This window comes from Thunnus albacares, chromosome 14, assembly GCF_914725855.1.
Source record: "Thunnus albacares chromosome 14, fThuAlb1.1, whole genome shotgun sequence".
Classification (NCBI taxonomy): domain Eukaryota; kingdom Metazoa; phylum Chordata; class Actinopteri; order Scombriformes; family Scombridae; genus Thunnus; species Thunnus albacares.
In genome coordinates, this window is record NC_058119.1 from 2,017,908 (window position 1) to 2,040,572 (window position 22,665).

The 22,665-nt window shown below is 40.2% G+C and overlaps 1 protein-coding gene across 5 annotated transcripts in view; it reads right to left on the reverse strand.

The window, feature by feature from the left end:
- The window catches only part of gbf1 (golgi brefeldin A resistant guanine nucleotide exchange factor 1), a 90,818-nt gene that overhangs the window by 15,705 nt on the left and 52,448 nt on the right, over positions 1–22,665 (reverse strand). For 3 of the 5 annotated variants that reach the window (XM_044373853.1, XM_044373851.1, XM_044373852.1), the window contains 17 exons: positions 17,843–17,961; positions 16,687–16,795; positions 16,051–16,111; positions 13,329–13,383; positions 12,749–12,829; positions 9,755–9,890; positions 8,923–9,152; positions 8,613–8,781; positions 7,754–7,965; positions 6,963–7,061; positions 6,629–6,823; positions 6,034–6,226; positions 5,614–5,751; positions 5,424–5,512; positions 5,082–5,284; positions 4,785–4,908; positions 1,834–1,959 (listed from right to left, as the gene is read on the reverse strand). In XM_044373853.1, coding sequence (XP_044229788.1) covers positions 1,834–1,959; positions 4,785–4,908; positions 5,082–5,284; positions 5,424–5,512; positions 5,614–5,751; positions 6,034–6,226; positions 6,629–6,823; positions 6,963–7,061; positions 7,754–7,965; positions 8,613–8,781; positions 8,923–9,152; positions 9,755–9,890; positions 12,749–12,829; positions 13,329–13,383; positions 16,051–16,111; positions 16,687–16,795; positions 17,843–17,961 — 2,339 coding nt within the window. The remainder of the gene's footprint in view (positions 1–1,833; positions 1,960–4,784; positions 4,909–5,081; positions 5,285–5,423; positions 5,513–5,613; positions 5,752–6,033; positions 6,227–6,628; positions 6,824–6,962; positions 7,062–7,753; positions 7,966–8,612; positions 8,782–8,922; positions 9,153–9,754; positions 9,891–12,748; positions 12,830–13,328; positions 13,384–16,050; positions 16,112–16,686; positions 16,796–17,842; positions 17,962–22,665) is intronic. The other 2 variants (XM_044373855.1, XM_044373854.1) reach the window with 1 other exon arrangement.

A 22,665-nucleotide genomic window follows, 5' to 3' on the forward strand; every position in this document is an offset into this window, starting at 1 on the left:
TAGCTGACACACAGGCTGCCAAATCATCACAAGTGTAAAAGCAAGAGCAGCATGCTTAAGACAAAATTAACATTACACCACTGACCTTACCTGTACCTCCCTGAAAACATGTCATCTCATTCTCAAATCCATGGGAATGGGATCTGATTTACACAGAGGCATAGTTTTCCCATTTCAAAAATAACCCCACTGCCAACACATGCTGTGTTGAATACTGCACATTGCAAGCTGCGAAGTAATTGAAGTGCTAGGCGCCACTTTTATTGGCCCTCTCCAAACTATTGTGTGGAAGCCTCTGCCTGTTGTCTGAGCCTGGAGGTCAACGAGCCTTCTTCACCACACCGCGACTGACCTTTTGGGAATGCGTAGGGATAATTGAAACAAAATACTACACCAGCTGTATGATGAGGTATGATTCGACTCAAGAAAGATCAATTCTACAAAGTATGTGCACATAAAAGAGAGTGAGTGAATAAAAGAGAGAGCAAGCGCTTGCTATTGTTTGTCAGTGAGAGTGGCCCACCCACAATCTGTTCACAAGCTGCCCCAGAGACTCTGTTTAGTCTTCAGACGCTGTCAATCAAAGACAGAAAAAACAGAGACAGAGACAGCAGATGAAGAGAGAGACCCCCACCCACCCACCACCTCAGCCCCCGTCCCCCTCGCCGCCTGTTTAGGATGAGTTCACCTCTCAGACGGACCACCACTGGCTACAGCTGTTCGCCATGGGCTTTCTGAGCCGCCAAACTGCACCAGTGCAAATGCTAGTACTCCCAGAGGAATGTCATACCATCAGACACAAATAGTGGCATGTCCCAGTGAAATGGAAAAGAGAGAAAAAATAGATAAATGAATACAGTGCAGCTACCCCCCTATTTAGTATTAATTCTGTAAACTATTTGTTTAACACTAAGGTACATTTCTTTTCCCATGTTTACAGATGTGCATTTATCTTAATGTAGTTCAAGTTTTATTCTGACGCATGTTTGACAGGAACAAAAAGTCCTGCTGGACAGAACTACAAATGGAAATGACAGATTCATTATGATATCTTGGCATAACTACAATTAGAAAACAGACTATGGTGAAGATGACTTTAGCTTAGCCTCTATCTTTGCTTCTTGTTGCATATAATCCCTTTGCTTCCTCTGATTAAGGATTTTCATTACTCAACAGAATGAGCATGACACTGGTCCTTCATTACTACCAAAGTCAGAAACTCGGCACACTTTGTCCTTCATCCTGATTTTTGCAGGACAAAGGCACAGAGAATTATTCAACTTTTATTGGCACAAATGATGAGAAATGGAAATATTAAAGTGTTGATTACTAGTGTTGAAAAGCATTTTCCACGCGGACATTGAGGAAAGCAAATTGTTCTGTAGAAACAGGGTTCTCCACGTATCTTCCAACAAAAAGCAGCGATTAAAGGCTGAAAATTAATCAGTGTGCTCCATTCTCCTCTGTTTATTCAAATTGTTCTGTTTTTGTGCCAAGGTTTTGCAAGATACACCTCTCAAAGTTTGACCAACACAAAACACAATGGAGATGCATGGGATTTCATTTGTGCAGCTCAAAGCTCAACACCAATGTCTATTTCCAGAGGGAATTTCACAGTTACTTTGGACGACCCACAGACCTGCTGTTGGAACTACATACGTAGAAGGAACTACATATTCCATAGAAACGAGTTCCAATGGAAACTACTGACAGTAAAATGTGTGGATTATCCAGAGTAATAAGGACACTTTTTCTGCAACAACTGCAAAACAAAAATGAAGAAAAATTGTTTTGTTTTTAAAAAAGTGTGTGTGTGTGTGCCTGATCACTTACCTCTACAGTCATGGGGATATTCTGCTTGCGGACATTGTGGTTATGCTGGTCGGTGTTCAACATAATGACAGCATAGGCTAAGGCAAAGCCTGCATCGTTGGTCATGAAAGGAGAGCCATTCACTTTCTGCAAAAACACAAACACACAGTACACGATATAACACACAATAAACAGTACATCATCTGAGGCTTAAAAGCACTGGTTTTTAACCAAACACCAAATCAGAGCATTGTTTTACTGTATGTTACATAGGTCCAGCTAACCTTGTTTCTAGACTGAATCTCACATTGTAAATCCTGCTGATATTACAGTCCCCCATAGAGTGGAAAACTCATTTACAGTGTCACTGCCTAAAATTACTCATCAACTCTTTCAAGGCGACTATTTGTGTGTATGTAGTCAGTCTAAGAAAAGGACATTACTAGGAATAGTTTCCAGGTCACATGGCTCCACTTGCTATTTTGAGAACTCAAATGTCCCCCCACAGAGAGTCTGTCCTTTGCCCATCATTGTGTGTGTGTGTGTGTGTGTGTGTGGTGTGTAGTGGCACCAGGAGATTAATTAACAGACATGATTTTAGCTACATTTTAAGATATGGTGTATATAGCGAGTAGGACCAAGTCATTGTTTTCCAAATCACAAGTCATCACAGAGGTGGAACAAAGAAGTCATTGTTTTATAAGCCACAAGTCAACATGGATAAGTCCCAAGCAAAGAAAGGTAAGTCCCAAATCAAGACAGGTAAGTCGCAAGTCAGGATAGGTGGGTCCCAAGTCCAGTCCCAAGACAAGACAGGTAGGTCCCAAGTCAAAAAGTGTAAGTTCCAAGTCCAGACCCAAGTCAAGGAGGGTAGGCCCAAGTCAACATTAGTAAGTCTCAAATAAAGAAAGGTAAGTCCCAAGTTACGCAAGGTAAGTCCAAAGTCAATTCCCAAGACAAGATGGGTAAGTTCCAAGTCAAGTTGCAAGACAAGGCAGGTAGGTCCCAAGTCAAAAAGGGTAGGTTCTAAGTCCAGTCCCAAGTCTAGAAGGGTAGGCCCAAAGTCAACATGGGTAAGTCCCAAGTTAAGCAAATTTTGTGTTTCACGGGTCATTCTGGAATTTGAAACAACATAAACATTACAATAACTTAACAGCTGGCCACCCATCGAGGACAGATAGCTAACATTAGTCATTGGTAGTTTATTAATTATAAAAGACAACATTAAGGCTATCCAATCTTTGACACAAATACTTTGATACCACACTGACTGTTTTGAGGGTTAACTTATTTCAAGTTTGCAAAGTAAACTACTAAACACTACCTCTTAGTTAATGTTAGCTTAACGCCTGGAACACACTGCCTACCTCTACCTGAGCAGCGCGTGTGTGCTGTTGAACTGCTGTGTCTGTGTCAGCGTTGCTGCTGTGGCACTGCTACTGCTAGCCCAATCTTTCTACACAGAGTTTGACTTTGATAATAGCCATCAATAATAGAATGTTTCATATCATTTCATTATAAATTTAATTTACATTTAGTTTAGACAGTAAAAAGTTAAGAAACTTGAAAAATAAATAATAATATGTGAGGTGAAAGCGGCTTTCTTCCTGACGGGCCTGGTGGGGTCTGGTTGGTGATACCTCTGTGTCAGCCACATACACTCCTCACAAAGGACGGGTTTTTTTAATGATTATATTGATTATTCCGCAAGATAAGCCCCCGCTGTCACCGATCCAAGTGAAGAAAATCCCTCCAGACGACACCAAGTTCCTCAAATGAGCCAAACACACTCCGACAAATAAACCTCCAAACTAAATGTCAGAAGGGAAACTGACAACAAATAAGGAAAATAACACCAAATCTCTGTGTGGAAGCAGGTAAAACAACAGGTAGGAGTCCCAGTTTGAATTAATATCACAGAAAGCGAGCAGGAGTCGAGAAAAGAAGCTCTGTGTGTCACCAACTCTCCGCGCTGGAGTTCCTCACAAGAGAGGCTTTCTGCCCCAGCATGCACCACGCAGGCTGACCTGCAGTGGTGACCTCCTCCTCCCAGGCTTTTGGTTAGCCTGTCTGAATAGTGGCTTGTTTCCTCATCTGTGTTTCTGGAACGTTTGTACTTGTTTATGTATCTCTGTCCTCATTTGCCACTGTGTGGCTGCTCTAGCCTGTTAACATGGGCGTCGAAATGAAAAGCAATGCACTGCACTGCTCACAGAGGCTGTGTTCCAGCCATAAGCCATAGTTGGCTAAAATGGCTAAAATTAATGCTGCATGCAAATTACTATTCTTAGCCTCAATTGTCAAACAAATTTGGAAGTTGTGGCTGCTGACAGGCTGATTCAAAGTATATCAATTGTCAGGAAAACAAGCTAATTCGATACAGTTTTATGCTTGGGGTCTAAGTCTTTCCATGTCCAAAAGCTAAAGTACAAGTGAAGCCAAGTTGCAAGTCTTTTTTGATTTTGTCACCAGATTTGTGGCTTAAGTCTCACTCAAAGTCATGTGACTCGAGTGTACATCTCTGAGAGTATGTCCCAAGTCCTACACTTTTGTTTTTAAATCACAAGTTATTCCATTTCGAAATGGCAAGTCTTGGAAACCTGAATCTGAAAGTCAACTGGCTGGTGTTTGTTGTTCTAGTTGGTGGAAAATCTCACCCTCCTGATGAGATTCTCTGTATCACTAATCATGTTCTGATAATGCTGCTGTCAGTCAAGATGCTTCATCTTTGGCTTTTGCAAGGATGTCACAACTTTTTAGTTCATAAAGCTCAAGGCTTTTAGGCTTTTAAGTTAAGTCTGAAGTAAACTGATCCATTACTTAAGTGTGACTCAAATCCAAAGCATAATAGTCAGGGCCACATCTCTGGAATGTTGTGCTACTAACCTTGTTCTAAATGTCAAAATGCTGCCAATACTTGGTGATGGAGAACTGTTCAGACATTTTTCAGAAGTTGAGGAAATGTGCCTTACATGCCAGTTGTCTGTGAAGGTTTCCAGGAGTCTCTGGATAACTGGAGCTTCCCCAGGAAGCCTGAAGGCCTCCAGGTAGAGCCGCAGGGCCTCGTCAATACGAAGCCCCTGGAAGGTGAATGTACTGCAGCAAGGATTCATATTATTAGTACAACCTGGAATTTTTTAAACATCTAACACCCCAATGCTCCCTGTGAACCAAAACATCAACATCCTTATGACAAGATTGTCAAATAGCATCTAAATATTTTACTGTAAATAAAACAAGGCAACAATGAACTTCTTTTTCCATCATACTTGACAAAGCTGTCCAGGAGCTCCATGTGCTTGCGATCACTGATGTACTCGCCAATCATCTTTTTGTCCAGTCGGGGGTTTTCTCTGAGCCACTGGGCCACCTGGTTGTTGTCCATGGGGTTACTGAGGAGGCCTTTCTCCTGCAGGAACTGGATTCCCTTCTTGGGCTTCTGGTTAAACTGCTCTGTGCCTGTGATCAGCAGCTGGACACATGACAAAAAAAAGCATTATTCAGTGGAATGTAACTGTCCTCTACTGTTTGAGAATATGTATGAATGGATTTGATTGCTGGCTGTGAATGTGTAATTTTGTGGCCAACCTCCATCAATTAAAACAATTCACCTTTTTCTTTGTTCTGATTTCCATCAACTCTTGGGAATCGGGTAAATATGATGAGAAACGTTGAGGCTTTTTCGGGGCTCTCTTCTCAGCTGGATTCAAGAATGAAAATTTATTTCAACTTCAACTTAAAGTTTCCTCTCAATGCTTGTAAGACATTAATATAAAACCCTGTATATGTTCCAAGTCTCACCAGTATCACTATCTCCTTGATCCTGTCTACCCAGTCTCATTTTCTCTGCCATCAAATGTCCACTGGTAGGTGGACATACTGGAGCATTCTCAGCTTGTGGAAGACTAAGACCATTGGTACTGCCCAGTCTATTAAGATCTGAAGACAAAAGGAAAAAGTGTTCTGTTAAAAACATTTGTCTCGTTTCTTAATACCTATGTAAATGTATCTTTAATTTTTAAGCATTTTGATGGCCTAAAGAAAACATACATTTGTATCTATTATCAGTATTAGAAAAAGACAACAAATATGGGGAAGATACAGAATAAGAAGGGGGAACACTAGCAAAAACAACAGGGTTAAAAGACCAATTTTTCCAAAGGGTTCAAATAGTCAAATATCCATAAAGTCATAGGGAGTTGTGTGCAGAGGTGTGTATACCAGTTGTAGTGTCTGTTCCATTTTTCGCTGAACCTTCCCCCTCCGCCAGCAATGTTTCTGACTGGTCTTGCTGAGCAGTGTTGTTGAGCACCTTGGCCTGGCAGTGAGCCTCAGTGCTGTCAATCACTGTCAGCAGAGCCTCTAGTGACAGGAGATGGGTGGTGTAGAGCTGCCCTGACACTGGGAAGGCGTTCTTTGGGAAGATGGAGAAAAATCATACAAATTCTAGAGAAGTTCTGTACAAAATAATCTAGATCAATACCATTTAATTCACCCCTTCTGTCTCAAAAATGGTCAAGATGACAAAAGACTCTTCATGTTAAGGGCTTGTATTTAAAATTATATCCTTGTATTATAAAATAAAACACATGTGGTCAATCGAGGGTCACAATGGGCTGATGAGTACATGTTGAATTCACTATCAGAAAATACAAGCATATAAAAAACTGGAAGGTTAATTAAAGAGAGAAAGACAAAGTTTTACTTATCTAATATCTTCATTGACTTCTATAGTCTTATGCACGACAAGGAATTCACAATGTTTTGAATGGCTTAAAATTTTCATCATCAACATGATCGCATAAGGAAGCATTACCTTTGAAAGCAGTTTGGTGAGGTCTTCAAATAGATTGGAGCAGTAGAAGTCACAGTCATAGTTGATGTACAGCTCAGTGACAAAGCTGGGGATCCTCCACAGCTGGACCAGTGCCTCCAGAGCCATTTCCTTCATTTCATAGGGCATCTTAATATTCTCTGATGTGATGATGTCCATCAGTTTCTTTAGGTACATCTGCCAGGTTTAGCACACAATGTGATGATTATTAACTGCTCAAGATCATTTTTATCATAGATATGGTTTTCATTGGAGTCACTTTAGATTAGTAAATTGACAAATAAAATTACATTCAACAAACTAGTTATATAGTTACCTCAAGCTGAAATTTCAGATGCATTCTCATACTTTCAAAAAGCAAGAAGCAAACTCTTATTGAGGAAGCATAGAGGTTCATACGGTCCACACACAGCAACTGCAACAAAGACAGATATTATTAGTTAGTCCAGCTTTCTCTGGATAGAAATTTGGATTTTGTTCTTATGTAACTTGCACACTAAACATGTTTTTTCCTGCTTTCAGTTTGTTTTGGAATGGAAGACAAAAGGAAAAATCGTTATGCCCAACACATACTAAATATTTTAGCTTTTAAGTTTAGCTGGAGAGGATTAAACAAAACTGTTAGCTACTCTATTCCATCATGGTAAAGTATGTAAAAAGAATAATTTTAAGATAAACAAAAAAACCTAACCCTAAAGTAAGAATTTGCACAGCTGATTAATTTAAAAACAGAATGGATTCCACCAAAGTGGATCCCACAAGTGAGCTTTAGAGTTGTCCATTGCCAAATAAAGTAAAGCCAGCAAGTGGCTGGTGCTGAAAGCTTCTTCTTCCTAGGCATCAACAAGATTATGTCAGGGTTAAAATCCCACACCCAAGCTCTAATGTTAAAAAAAAAAAAAATCAATATGACAGGTTGGACCAGTTCCATACCCATAATTTTCAATGAGATTAAGTTGTGCTAAATAACATATCAGTCTTGTCTTGTCGGAGCAGAGACAATGCTCCACAAGTATCAACTTGATAATGAACAACACAGGTGAATATATACAGAATGCCTACAAACATGAAACTATGTGACAGCAGGGTCATTCAGCTGCACTTTACCTGGAAGAGATGTCTGCAGAGCTCATCTTTGACCAGTCCTAGTAATGACTGGTAGTTAGAAATGTGTGCAGACTCCAGTGCTACAGTCAGTAGCTGCAGGCCCATGTGCATCATGGCATCAGTATTGTGGCGGTCATGGGGGTTAGTCAGTGAGATCAGAAAGCGGAAAAGCTCCCTTAGACATGGAAGGCCATAGGGAATGAGAGATGCTCCTAAAGGGGAGGTAAGAGGATGATGAAAGATAAGGATTTTATTATGACAAGTAAAGAAAACGTTTTCAGTAAGTAAGGAAAACACAGCTATTGTACAATGCAGAGCTCCCAAAGTTAATGTGTATGCACTGTTTATTAAGCTCAATGCTTAAAAAGTTACCATTTACTTGTAAAATATATATGAAGTAGGGCTGCAACTAATGATTATTTTCTCAATTAAACCATTATTTGTGTGGTCTGTAAAATGTAAGCAGATTGTAAAAATGAAAAATGTCCATCACAAGTTTCCAGTGGCCAGTTACTTTTCAAAATGTCTCGTTTTGTCCAACCAACAGTCCAAAACACAAAAATAATTGGTTTATTATAATAGACGAGGTGTTAAACCAGAATTTCACATTATTCACATTTTGGAAGATGGACTCAGTGCAAAACTGCTTTAACAATTATTTGATTATCAAAATTGTTGCCAATTAATTTCTGTCAATCGATTAACATTGTTGCAGCTCTAGTATGAAGAGTAACAAACCCTTTTGTGCTATTTTTTTATAGTGGCATAAAGCAATACATGAAAACAGAATTGAGGTCAAGGATTAACAGCACAAGTTACCACTACAGTTGAGTGGTTTAAACACCGTCTGTATCCTTACCGTCTCTTTGTGTGGACTGTGTGAAACGGACTCCTCTGGGGTTGACATAGTCCATGTCGTGAACAGAGGTGCTGTCTGACTGTTCTGTGATGGAGTCTTTGTCCTCCAGAACCTCAGGTATGGACTCCACTGAGGCTGACTGAGCTGGCTCAACCTGTCTTCCCTCAGGCTGGATACAAATGGAAAGAGAGAACATAAATCATTGGTGATTGTGAAAGTTAACGTCATTTACTATTACAATTTACAATTTCATTTAGCAGAAAGTTAACATCATATATCAGTTTGACAGAAATCAGGCCTACAGTCCTACCTGTGCATCTGGAGAGCCAGACTCAGAACAGGGGAGTGTGGTAGCTGTGCTTGGCGTGGTTGCAGATGAGCTACACTGTTCCAGGTCAGAAAGGTCTTCCTTGGAGGTGGCCTTGGAACAGGTGTCCAGGCCGCTGTCTGTAGTTGTAGGGCTGGAGATGGACGAGCCAGCACTGTCTGAAGCTGGTAAGGTAGAGGTGGATGAGCCCTGCTCAATGAACGGGACACCACCTAACCAGAAAGAGATATAGTCAAACAATGGTATGATGTGATAATGATGGAATGATGCCGTCAGACAGCCACATGCACCTTCTCCATCATAATTAACAGCCATACTGTATGTAAGTTCTACCACAGATTCTTTAATCTGATGGTCATATACAGACAGGTGACAAATTAAAGGAAAGACCGGTACAGGTCTGAATGCTTGACCCCTACAGTGAGGTTATGCTGTGAAGTGTCACTGCAAAATGATGGGAGTGGTCTCTTCCAGGATGACAATGCCCCCATAGGGCACAATGGGGTCACTGAATTTGAGTATGAAAATGATGTGAATCATACGCTATGGCCTTTGCAGTCACCAGATCTCAACCCGATGTGTTAGACAGCGGTCTCCACCACCATCATCAAAACATCAAATGAGGGAATACCTTTTTGAAGAATGGTGTTCATTCCTCCAGTAGAGTTCAGAGACTTGTAGAATCAATGCCAAGGCGCATTGAAGCTGTTCTGGCAGCACATGGTGGCCCAGCACCTTACTGAGACACTTCATGTTGTTTTTTCCTTTAATTTGTTACCTGTCTCTATATCATGACAGTATGTGTGTGTCTTACCAGATAAGTTGTTGCTGAGGGTGGTTGGATCCATCTGACCAGAGGGACTTCGGACCATGTGGCGAGGTGGCCTTGGCGAGCGTTTCTGCTTCTTCCATTTAGATGACTCACTCATTCCTCCAGCACGCATCTTCAACTGGAGGAGACAGAGGTGATCAATGAGTGAGGCCTGTCTAAAGACACTGTACTGCTAGGCACCAACACAAGAAGAAGCTCACAGCACCAGCCAACCAGTCACTTTGCTTGGCATTGGTTGACTCTAAAGCTCACCTGTGGGATCCGCTTTGGTGGAATCCATTCTGTTTTTAAATTAGTCAGCTGTGCAATTTCTTTCTTAGGGTTAGGGTTTTTTTGTTTATCTTAGAATGATCATTCATTACTGAATTAGGCCATGATCAGAAACGAAGTTTTATTACTGCCAGTAACAAAGTGTAAGCAAGTGTGTGAGAGTGAAATCACACTTGTTGCATGCAGTACAACAATTTTTAAGTTACCTAAGTGTTGGTATAGCTGTGCTTAAACATGAAAGAGATGAGGATCCTATTCTGAAATGAAGGTTTATGTATCATATATTAACACTGTCAAGCTTGTGCAACATGCTTTGGTAATACTATACTTAATTATGGTCATGCAAATAAAGCTAATTTAAATATTTGAAATAAACATGCCCCTGTCATAATATTGAACTCAATAAACATAACTGGTGGAAAAAAAAGGCCCTGACTGAGGGAAAAAAGGCAAGGGTTGCTTAAGAGGCAGGCATTTTGGACTTTTAAATTGGGCACTCTAAGCCAGAGAGGGTTCAATCAGGAACTAGTCTTGAAGCCATTTCTGGAGTGTCAACAAAAATTTGTCCACAAAAATCTGTGGTTTAGTTTTTGTTTTGTTTTTTTTTAAAAAATATGAATTTTAGTAAAATACTGCATGTAATACCATACATTGACTTCAAAGACATTTAATTATACTGTGTTTTACAAAATGAGATTCAAACCGTATTAAATTTGCTTGTGTTGAAAAATGATGATGCAACATTGTTGGATAACATAACATTGTTCATGATAAAATGTTATATTTTGTATTTTGAGGAGTTGGTTGTAAATTTCTGTATCCACTAAAAGTAAACTGTATTTTGGAAAATCTATTCTAAAAAGATGATGGTAATGTTTTTTTATACATACTACCTATCGTAATCTATCACTTGCATGACTGACTGATGGATTGTATATATGGAAACCAGAAACAATCTTAGACACCCTCCTGATGAAGGAGAGATAGCTGAATGAAGCATGTTGTAATAGAGAAGAACTGTGCGACATTTTTTAATTTAGATGGAGTTGCATTAAAGCTCATACTGGTCTGCACCATACTGTGTGTGTGTTCCAGATGGACATAAAAAAACGACTCAAAAACCTGGTTTGGTTATAAGAGTAACCCCAATTCTCTGAGAACTGAGTGAGGTATCTCACTATGGGAAAATACCGAGCGAGGTTGGAAAGAGAACATCTTATTTGATCATGGCCAAAAACAAACACAGTTTCATCTGTGGATTAGAGAACTCCTTCCTAAGGCAATGTAAAGAAAAAAGAAACAGCACAGTCATGCACATAAATACTGTACACTATGAAGAATCATGTGTGTGTGCGTGTTTTTATTTATTCAAACCATTTCAGGATTCAGGCATCCTTTTAATAACAGTTTTGTGACCTTATCCGACTTTTTTTCTTTAAAAGAAAATGAGCTATCCTGCAACAGCTGATGAAGAATGTGGGTGGCATGATATACAGCAGCATGAGGGTGTAAACAAAAAAATGAAATCATTTTTAAAAATCCAATAATAATAAAAACATTATGCAAGCATTCACAAGCACAGACATGTCATAGTGAACTATGATGTGATAACAATCCAAATTCATCTACATCAGTTGCTTTGTTCACTATGCATGGCAATTTAAGTTCCTCTTTCTGCCTAACTGCTGAATAAAGAGGTGGGAGGTTAGTGAGGTCTTAAAAGGGACAGGGGAAAGGTTACTGGGAGACATCTCCAGTCTAAATACTTGAAGTCATCTTCCTTACCTGCACTCGTTTGTTTTTCCACAAGATATTGTAAGCCTCAGAAGAGAAGGGGAGCGGGCAGGTGCCCGTGATTAGTGATGGGTACATGTCAGCAGTGGGAGGAACACACAACACTCTCAGGCATATACATATTTGCATGATAGGAAGGGCAGGGTATCCAAACAGGGTACAGAGTTTGGAGGCACAAGACACAGCCACTATAGGCTCTAACCACTAGAGAATGAACAGCCAGTTAATGAGCAGGCAGTGTGAGTGGACGGGCAGGCAGACCATGCAAAAAAACAAGTGCTGGAAAAACTGTCTCCAGCTCAGTGTTAAGGTCACACATATATACTACATATATTACAGCAATATGAAAGCCATTCAACAAAACAGTAAAACAGGAGAAGTTTCAGTCAGGGTATATTCATACAGTATGTGGCTTGTTTTCTTTGCTATGATACATTGTAGACATGTTCAAAGAAAGAGTTTCAGTTCAAAGTAATAAAATTCAAGCTAATTCCAGCCTAGCCCAGTTTGTGAATGTCTCATCCACTGCCTGGGGGACAGTCCCAGAATCTTCCAATTTACATACTGTGCTGCATTGGGCAGAGATTTTCTCACATTGCAACTATATTTCCTAAGCGATGTGTTACCATGAATTGCTTGTTAAATTATATCATAAAAAATGGAGAAGCTGTCGACTGTGACAATCGGCTTTTTCCCCAAGTGCGTTGACGAATATGAGTATACATCTCTGCTCTCTTTTCCTGAGGGAATCAAAACGGGCACATTTGGTTGTTTTGAGGTTGTCACTTGAAAACCAACAGTGTTTACTTGCAACCCAGTGCACCCCCATGCACTCCCACCAAGAAGCCATGCTAACCCTGTCTATGTCAGTGCACTATCCCAGTGGACCAGTGGCGTGGGCCAGTTAAGTACCCTCTCTAGGCCATTCTGACTTGTGTCTCTATGCTGCTCTGCACAAATAAGATCCTGAGAGTCCAGGATACAGGATGGGGTCTGTGGGAAGGAAAACAGGCAGACACACAAAGATGGGCAACTCAAAACAAAAACCAAATATTCCAAAAAGCAACACTGAACTGAAAGAGCAAAAATGAGATTAGAGAGCGCTGCACTGTTATGAACAGGTGACAGGACCAAGACAACCACAAATAAGGGTCTATAATGTTTATCCAGACTTTAAGTCCTTAATAATACTGTTTAATGAATCAAGGCCATTTTACCTATCATGTTGAGAAGTAAATAGAGTATTAAAAATGACAATAGACAGGAACAGTGTGGCTGATCTTGGTATTTAGGACATGTTCACATTTCTCATTCAGTTAAGTGATGCCATTATGTCATTAACTGTATTTCACGGCCACAGACAGAGCGTTCAGACAGAAACCTGAAAACAGCACAATGACAATGAGAAAAACCAAGACAGCAAAAAAAGAGGGAAAAGAGCACATTTACAGCGAGCAGATCCAATAATCATTCAACATCTCAGTCCTGTTACCTTCTTCATGTTGGCACCCACATAACTCTTGGCCTCCTCTTTGAACTGGGGTAGTCTGCAAGAAATAAATTTTAAAAAAAACACAATTTAGTCAAGTCTTCGGGAAAACAATCCTCTGACATACATCTATCTCAACGTTGCAGACAATCATCCAGGCATCATCCTTATAGGTACTGAAAACTTGCTTCTATATTGTTTCTTCCTTCATTTTCTCATCTTTATTTATTATCCTTAATTTGTTGGTACAGATGCTAAGTTTTAACCACTGGGCACTGTCCACCACTGTCACAGAGCAAAAAAAAAAAGTTCAAGCACGGTCCAAACATGAATATCTGAGATCTTATTCCATGTTAGAAGAGAAAAAAAAATGTGTGCAGCTGATAAACACTAGTGCAAGAGGTGGCGCAGCAGCTTTGTTGTTGGGGTTTTATGAAGCTCAGCTCAACAAGTTTCTGAAACTGGATTTGTTACTCTCACCTTGTACTATTACAACTGTAGCTTGGGGTGCATGTGTATTGCTAAACAGCTTGTTGGCACTGATAAATAACCTCAAACACCATGAATACAGTACAAACACGGTGAAATGCAGAGCATGTCTTGTCGTTAACTGGGCTGATCAAGTTGTTCTGTGTAAATGAAGCTGGTCTAAGTGCTGAGGTGTAGTCTAAAGATGCTCCATCAGCAATTAGCACAAACAATCTCTTTATTTGGTTTCTTGTTGGTTTAAATGAGGACGTTGTTGTATTTTCATCCACCACACCACTGAGTGATCAGATCTCACTCCCTTCTTAATGCATTTTGGGTACATTTGTTCCTGAACACCTGCAACTAGATTAAATTAAAATTTTATAGTTATACAGATGATGCAACAGTTTATAGTTTGAACAGATTGTTTTACCCAGTTCTTTCATTTATTTCTGATAAATGTTTTTCCTTGGGATAACATACTCATATTAAAGTATAGTATAATACAGAACTGTATTGTTGTGAGCAAGTCATTGGGGTTATCTTGCAGTCTAATATTTTTTTTTTCAAAAAAGCCTGTGTTACGATGTGTGGTTTTCAAATGTCTTCTTTTGTCTGACCAGAACTCCAAAACCCATGATATTTAATTTACTGTCATGAGAGACCAAGCAAACCAAAAGGTTTTTACATTTGAGAAGATGGAACCGGTAGATTTTTTAAATTTTTGTTTAAAAATGTAGTGAAACATTTAACAGATTATGTATAGGATACCCCTACCTCTGCTGCTATTATGTGTGTACCACTAGGTTTCTGTGGACTTTTAGGCTTTGCTGGAAAATGAGATGTCACCACCAATCACACGCACACAAACAAAAAAAGGGAGAGACGGCAGCCCCTCTCCTGACATTAACACGTTCAGAGAGTGTTGTCTTGCGAGCACGATTATTGGATGATCTGTGGGTCCAACAGATTAACATGCCTAATACTTTCAGCAGGCAATCTAAGACTCTTTCTGAGGAGCTGAAGAGAGCTGCTGCTCATTATTCTCTGATGGGGGGTGGGGGCTGCAGCCCAGACCCACTCACATCTCTATTATCCAGGGTCTGTAGACAAGTGGGGGGCAGGGGGTTGAACATGATCAAAATGAGGTGTGTGTGTGTGTGTGTGTGTGTGTGTGTGCGTGTGTGTGAGAGAGAGCGAGCAGTATCAGAAGTATGTACTAAAACGCCCACACTAAATTTATATCTTCTGTTTATGGACAGGGATGCTGCTGTTTACGACTGTGGCTGCCATGCTTTTCTATTTCCATGTTTGCACAGTAAAATCTGGTTAGAGGATCTGATAACAAGGTGCAATGCAAGAGTCCTGCCAATAAATAAAAACAGCCAGAGAATGCTTGGAGGGAGTGTCACCGAATGGCAACTTGTGACAAATCCTGCATCAAATAGTCTTGGTGGAGATTTGTGCGCTTTCAGAGAGGAGGTGAATCACACCATAACTTTTTTTGAGCTGTGTTTGTTCTCCAAGTTAGCTCCTTCACATTCAGATGAGCAGACAAGCTTTTTTGTAGCTGATTTTCCTGATTGCTCCTGTCTGGGATCGCTGGCAATGCTAATTCTGTATGTGTACCTGTGTGCATGTGTGTGTGTGTGTGTATTTATGGGGCTGGGAGCTTTGCTGTTGAAGCTGAGACCAGCTTCATCTATATGCAGATCATACAGTGTGTAGCTCAATTGGCTCATCCCCTTGTCTGTGACTGAATGTGACTGGCACTCTGATGCATCTGCACATGGGGGGTTGTGTAGAGGGGGATGATGGGGAAAGAAGAGCTCTTATGTTAAATGCCATGCAAAGGAGAAATCATGTTATGGCATTAGTGAATCAGTGGCCCATTGACCTTGTGCACAGTGCAAAATGAAATTCATGAGCTTTAGGGGAATAATGAGGCCTGGGAGACAGATATATGCTGAAAACCTCAAATCTATAATCCAGAGGTGATGGGAGAGTGCAGCAGCAGTCGGGCCTTCTCTTCTTCTGTGGTGAAACAACTTCAGATTTGGGGTTTGGAACTACTCTGCTCTTGGACTTGGAAGCAGCACTCATACTTAAATTCTAGTGCTACAAAAAGTGTTTTTATTAACTAACAATACAGTCCCTAAAAGTATGATATTTGATTATATCAGTGTTATACTGAGTCCTAAACACTTGAGGTCTACCACTTCATTTATCTTCATTCATCACTGTCCCATTCATTTACCTGGAGAACAGTAGCTGCACCATATCAACCAGTGTATGTTCAGCTGATTTCCTGAGGAGCTCTGCACACACAAAAGAACAACAGACATTAGAACCAAACAGGATGTAATAGAGAAGTAAGATACAGTAGATAGAAGAATGAGAGTCAGAAAGACATTGAGTCAAGCTTCAGCAAGGAGTTTAAATGAAGGCCCCTTAAAATGAAGCAATACTTGTGATCTTTCATCACAGGTTCCAAAGGTTAAGCATTACCTGAGAGCTTTTCCCTCTGAGGTTGTTTAATATGAATAATATAGGAGCAAAACTATTAAGTATTTTACAATAAAATGGACATGGTTATAGAAAAGTCTGAAAACATAACATCTTGTCACAGAACATATTTTTGATTGTATTCTTATTCCATTAGTCATCTCATGTCCCTCCAGATTTCTCTTGTGGCCCATTTGAAGGTCCTAACCCACAGGTTGGGGTCCAAAAGCTGTGAGCATGCACATACAACCATAGGAGTTGCTTAAAGATTTTACAGCATTTGAGTTGTGATTATAACTAAAGTGACATCGTTTAAAATCAGTTTGAATCTTCCTAGAGATGACTATTATATCAGAAAAAGTACAAATGAGTATTTGATGTGACTAACCACTTAGGCGCATCTCGAAGCAGATACGGAAGCAGGACTGCATGATCTCACAAACAGACTCATTGGTCAGATGGGCTCCAACTGGTGTCAGCAGCAGAGTCCTCAGGACCTGAAACAGCACAATACCACTGTATTAAAGTTCACAGTCTCAACAATCAAGCTCATCTTACAAGTCTCCGAGATGACGAAAACAAAAATATTTAAATACTGGAATTGTCAAGTAAAGTCATACTAATACTCTGATGATATGTTGAAAAACACAGAGCTCCAGGGATTTTGTTAAAGATAAGATATTGTAATCAGAAATAATGCTGTTTGTGTGCATTTATTTGAACATGTGTTTACTGTTGTGCATAGGAAAAAGTGAGCTGGTACGGTTTGGTACTAGGTAGCACTAACAGACCTCATTAAATTAAAGAGTGCGTGTTACCTCTGGTGCATTATATGAGAGGATATATTTGATTTTCTTATGGCAAAAACAGAGGTAGCACTGTGTTAAGTATGTTGACTTTAGATTTGGATTTTAATTTTATTTTGTCTTAATATTTGTTAAAAATATTGATGTTTAATAATGTTAAATGAAAGAATGGTGGTACCTGCCAGTTCAAATCTAATGGGATTTAATTACAGACTGGTTAGTGTAAGATGCTGGTCTGACTCGTTTTTACAGATATTTCAGAACAAAATGTTAAACAATATCATAATATGCATTATATTACCAAAAGGCAGAAAAATATTGAGATATTATGTTTTAGCCATCTCGTTCAGTAGTGGTGTAACGGATCATAGTTGATCCATGATACGTACGTATATTTTAAGATTTTATTTAAACATTGGACGCCTTGAATGTTGTTTTCATTTAAGACCATGGGCAAAAGTTCCTGCTCTAAGTGTTTTACAGACTACCTGGAAAGCAAAGTTCTTACCACATGTTCATTTTTGAGGCTTCAGAAACTACATTCAATTACTATGAACTTGAAATTAGACTTCTGTCACACAGACTCAACAAAACTTAACAATAAGCTTCACATGAGAGTTGCTGTACTGTACTGGATTCACTTGTACGGGGATTGAGACCTACAACATGGACCTTATTTGTCATGTCTATCAGGTCAGAGCAAGATCATTGTAGTTACTGCTAGTAAACATATCGTACCTGTAGAATTTTCATAAGGACCACTTCATCACTGGCAGGGTCTGTTCCCACGAATCTGGCATGTGTGACTGCGTCTGCCATGTTCTCAATGGCCTCAGCTGCTGCTTCATGGTTGGCATCTGCAAATGGACAAGCAATACGACATGTTTCCAAAGGCTGACTCAACACAAGACTCAGAAAATACAATCACTAAAACCAACATGATTTGTTTTTGAAGCCATGTTATCGCTGGAGTCATTTTTACAGTTGACATTATACATATGGAAAATCTGACAAATGATTTTGCACTCAAAGTCCAATCATTTCATGTTTATGATTACTATGCAGCTGAGTCACAGTGAATGTGGAATACATTCAGTAGCCACTTTAAGACCTGTAATGCAATCCAACACAACAGCTCAGCCATAAAGTCTACCTTTATAAAACTTATTATGTTCAGTTTTGCAACTGTTATGTTCATTCAACTGTATGTTTATTATTGATGTCATACTTACAATGTGGTGATGCACTGGACAGCATTACATTGACTGCTGTTTGGAATGTTTTTGTCCTCACAATTTACATACAGGGCAGAATATTATGAACACTCAATATAGTGCAATCCAATACAACACCACCACTAACTACTAATAACACCACTCTGACCTCCTCAACAAAAAATGAACATTAGAAGCTTCATATAGGTAGAATTTAGAGATGAAATGCTTTGTCGATTAGTCAGTTGATTGACAGTAAATGGTAAGTGGACTGTACTTATATAGTGCCTTTCTAGTCTTCCGACCACTCAAAGCGCTTTTACACACATTCATACACTGAATGGGTACAGGGGCTACCATGCAAGGTCCCAACCTGCCCATCAGAGGAAATCTAACCATTCACACACATTCACACACTGACCCGCTCTACCTCCTGAGCCACAGCCGCCCCGAATGAAATTAGCGACCACTTTGGTAATTGTTTTGTAATTTTTTAAGCAAAAATGGTATAAATTCACTGGTTTCCAGCTTCCTAAATGTGACTATTTTCTTAGATGATAGACCTAATATCTTTGGGTTTTACAATAGGTCAAAAATAACACATTTGAAAGATGTCACCCAGGTTAACCTATGACAATAATTGTTATTTGCAGCCCTATATCAATTTATGACACAGCTCAGGTGCCAAATAAAGCAGCCGCTGAGTGCACGTTGACATGTAAATGTTAAGTAAAGAGAACAAGTCTGACCCTTCTGCTTATAGCCTACACAGGAATTCATTATACACTATAAATACTCCATCCTACAGTCATTTTTCCATGAATGACTCGCAGAAAGCAGACTATATATATGTTCTATAGGAACATTACTCTACAGGCACTACTGTATGTTGACATGAGAGTAAAGAGAGCATATGTAGTAGCTGGTTAATATCTGCAGCTGCCATGTCTGCTACTTCAGAGAGGACACACAGCAGGGTGGCAGGACTGTGTTGGGGACTATTTCTTGAATCCCTGTAGCTTGGAAAACGTTTGAATGAAACAGGAAACCATATATTAGTAGGATACTCATTTCTACCATCCAATGTCAGTGAGGAGGGGTAGAGCTGTACTAGCTTTACCTGTCGTGCATGTGGTGGAAACCAACCCCCCCGAGTGTCTAAATTCAATTTCTGAACAGATTTTGCACTTAAGGCAGTTAAAACCATTGTGTGTCAGATATGACATCAAACAAATGAGAATGCATCACCATGCCAGTGATAATGTAAATCTAGGCTGAATGAGACATAATATTTAAGAAGTGGGGGGTAATGATTGTGTGGACTCAGCCAAGAACACAGCTCTAACAGCTCAGCACATAAACAAAACTACACAAATGTGGTGTGGTCCATCCACATTGTCCTTCAAACCCTGGGATCTAATGACCAGATGTGGCCTTTTGTTGGAGGAAGGCTGGGACAAATTGGCTGTCAGAGCAACAGGAGCCAGTGTTTTTGAAACCCGAGCGGCTGGCCAGCAATCTGCCTGGAGCCAGCCTGTTTTCCTTTCCCATCGCCTTTAGGAGCAGCAATTCATTAACTAATAAGCACAGGGGGAAAGAGAGGGGAGCGGAAGGACGGAGGGAGAGACAGAGAAAGGGAGGCGTAGATGAGGATTTTCCAAGTAGTGCAACAATGCAGCCTGTCAACATGAAGCTTCTGATATCTGGAAAGGATGGGTTGCTCAGGGTTTACGGTGAACCTCTCTGTTTGAGCATGTGATTACTAGTAGACATTAGACGAATGAGGTGACTTCTTAGGAACCTCCCCACTTAGCAAATGTTTAGGACACTTCAGTAATTGCCTGCTGTTATAAAGAACTGGAGGGCAGAGCATCAGGGAGAAGTTGGTTAATGGCTGAGAACCGGTCTGTGTGTGTGTGGCTGCTGAGGCCGAGCAATGCCGACATCCCTCCAGAGGCGAGGGCGACAACAAGCATGGAAGTTGTGCTGAAAACATCCAACGTCCAGACGCAGAAACTAGAGCCACAGGGGGATCCAGCAGAATGTCAGAAGTGATATAAAACACTAATCCTTCTCTTGGCACACAGTCTATACAAGCACTGTCCAAAGGAGGGGTGGGTGGGGGGCATTGTTAAAATAACACTGAGGAAAGGAGAGGCTCAGTGTGTGTGTGTGTGTGTGTGTGTGTGTGTGTGTGTGTGTGTGTGTGTGTGTGTGTGTGTGTGTGTGTGTGTGTGTGTGCGCCTGAGGGCATGTGGGCAAAGTCAATAGGGGGTTGAACCAGCTGCCACATAAAGCAGTTTAAGTATATCAAACTCCGGTCACAAAAATCAAAGACGTGGCGTGAGTGAGAGCAGGCAGAGAGGGCAGAGTGGCTGGTTTTTAGGAGAGCAACACACAAAAAGCTCTCAGGCTGCACTCTGCATAAGAGCCAATACATCTTTAGAAACCAAACAAAGGGACTGCTGCTTTTTTCCATGCTCAGAGAAGAAAATGAGTTTGTTCACCTGTTCATCTTCTGAATAGCACAAGATCACCTTTCAGCCAGGCTGCTCTGCTGCCAACTTTAGCTACACAGTCAGAGTGTAGAACAGTCAATGCATGGAATGCATATATTTATAGGATTTTGTTTTCTTGATGGTAAGCGGTGGTGTTTTTGCACCTCAATGTTTTGGTTTTGGTTCCCCAAAACAAATCCAGGAAAAAGATGGCACTGAAGTTACAAAAAAGCATAAATACTCATCCTATGTCTTTTTGGTGAATTTTATTTTCAACTAATAACCAAATTAAAAGAAAATTTAAGTACAAATCTCTGAATATAAAACCACAATTAGAACTAGAACATGTATATATATATATATATATATATATATATATACACATATATATATATATAGTTTGTGTGGATGTTCTCACAGGTACAACTGTTTTCCTGTTGACTGCACGAGGTGTCCTGTAAATAGGAAGCCCACTACTGTCATATACTCTCTGGTGAAGACTTGACACTGAAGCACTTCAGCAGCTTTGTCCATTACCAACATGATTAAGACATGAGGTGATTTTTTTGCTTTCTCTTAACCATCGGAGTGCAACCTTTTTCATGAACTGTAGTTCTTTTTTCCAATTAGTGTAGTAGTAGTGAACCTGTTTCCTCTCATGATCTGTGAATTTCTGATGTTTATTGTGATTTCTTTTTTTCTTGGGTTCGAGATGGCGCTCTTTTCTTTGTTGAGCAACATTTAATAATGCTGCTCATGTTAATTATGCAGTTCTTCCTTTTATTACAACAGCCACTTTTTCTATGAATAACAATTTATTCAACCCTAAAATCATACGCAGGCTACAGCTGTACTCTAAGCTCATCCATTCTGGTAGTGGCTGCAGCTTAAGCCTCAGCTGAGCCTCGCTCTGAGCCCTATGAGGGCAAGTGACCATGAGGCCACTAGCAGCACAGTGAGGCCTTTGCTGACTGCTGGGCAACAGAAGAAACAGAGGAAGAGCAGAGGAGGAACAGGGGAGGAGAGATGAGCAGTGGGAAAAGAGAGGATAGAGAAGCGATTTGGGTGTCTGTCAGCACTGGGGCTTAGTTTAGTGCTCCCTCCATGCCAGTAGACCTCAGGCCACAGATTGAGAGGAATTACCTCACACTAAATGAAAAGGGTTAGCAAAGTAAGTGTGTGTGAGAGGTGATTTCCTTTCCCTTTCTCTTGGGCCCTAGACAAGCAAAATGGTGGTGGGGGACATGCTGGACGGACAAGGGGGGGAAATGTTCTGGGTGACACACTGAAGGGGAGGATCATATTCAACACAACACCCAGGATAAAGAGGGGCTGTTTTATGACAGCAGATGAAGAGAGAGGGATAATAACTCAACTGACCCAGGGCATCAACACACTCTCCTTTGCTGAAAGCTTACAAGATATCAAACAATTTCATGTATAATTAAGCAAGTTAGCCGTGTTTAAAGTATCATGTACAATTACAACATCATCCGTCTTACTTACAGGAATAACTCTAATGCATAGTATTTTGTTATTAACACAGCCATGAGAAGTGTTCATCAGTGACTTTGTTAAATTTTGTATTTCCTCCCAGCCAGGAGATGGCAGTGCTTGACAAGACCAGTGTTGTTGTACATTCTGCCCATTTACCGCTGATATGTGCCCGATTCTCTTGTTTCTAATGTGGTCGATTTTATTTACTCTAACTTCAGTGATGACTTCAGCTGAAAGGATATTTGATGTGAGTGTAATGCTGAATTTAATCAGTAAAGTCCTCAAATGCTCCTTCAGAGATGAGAAAATTGGTTAATCAAATGTTTTGATTAACTCTTATTATTATTGAAAG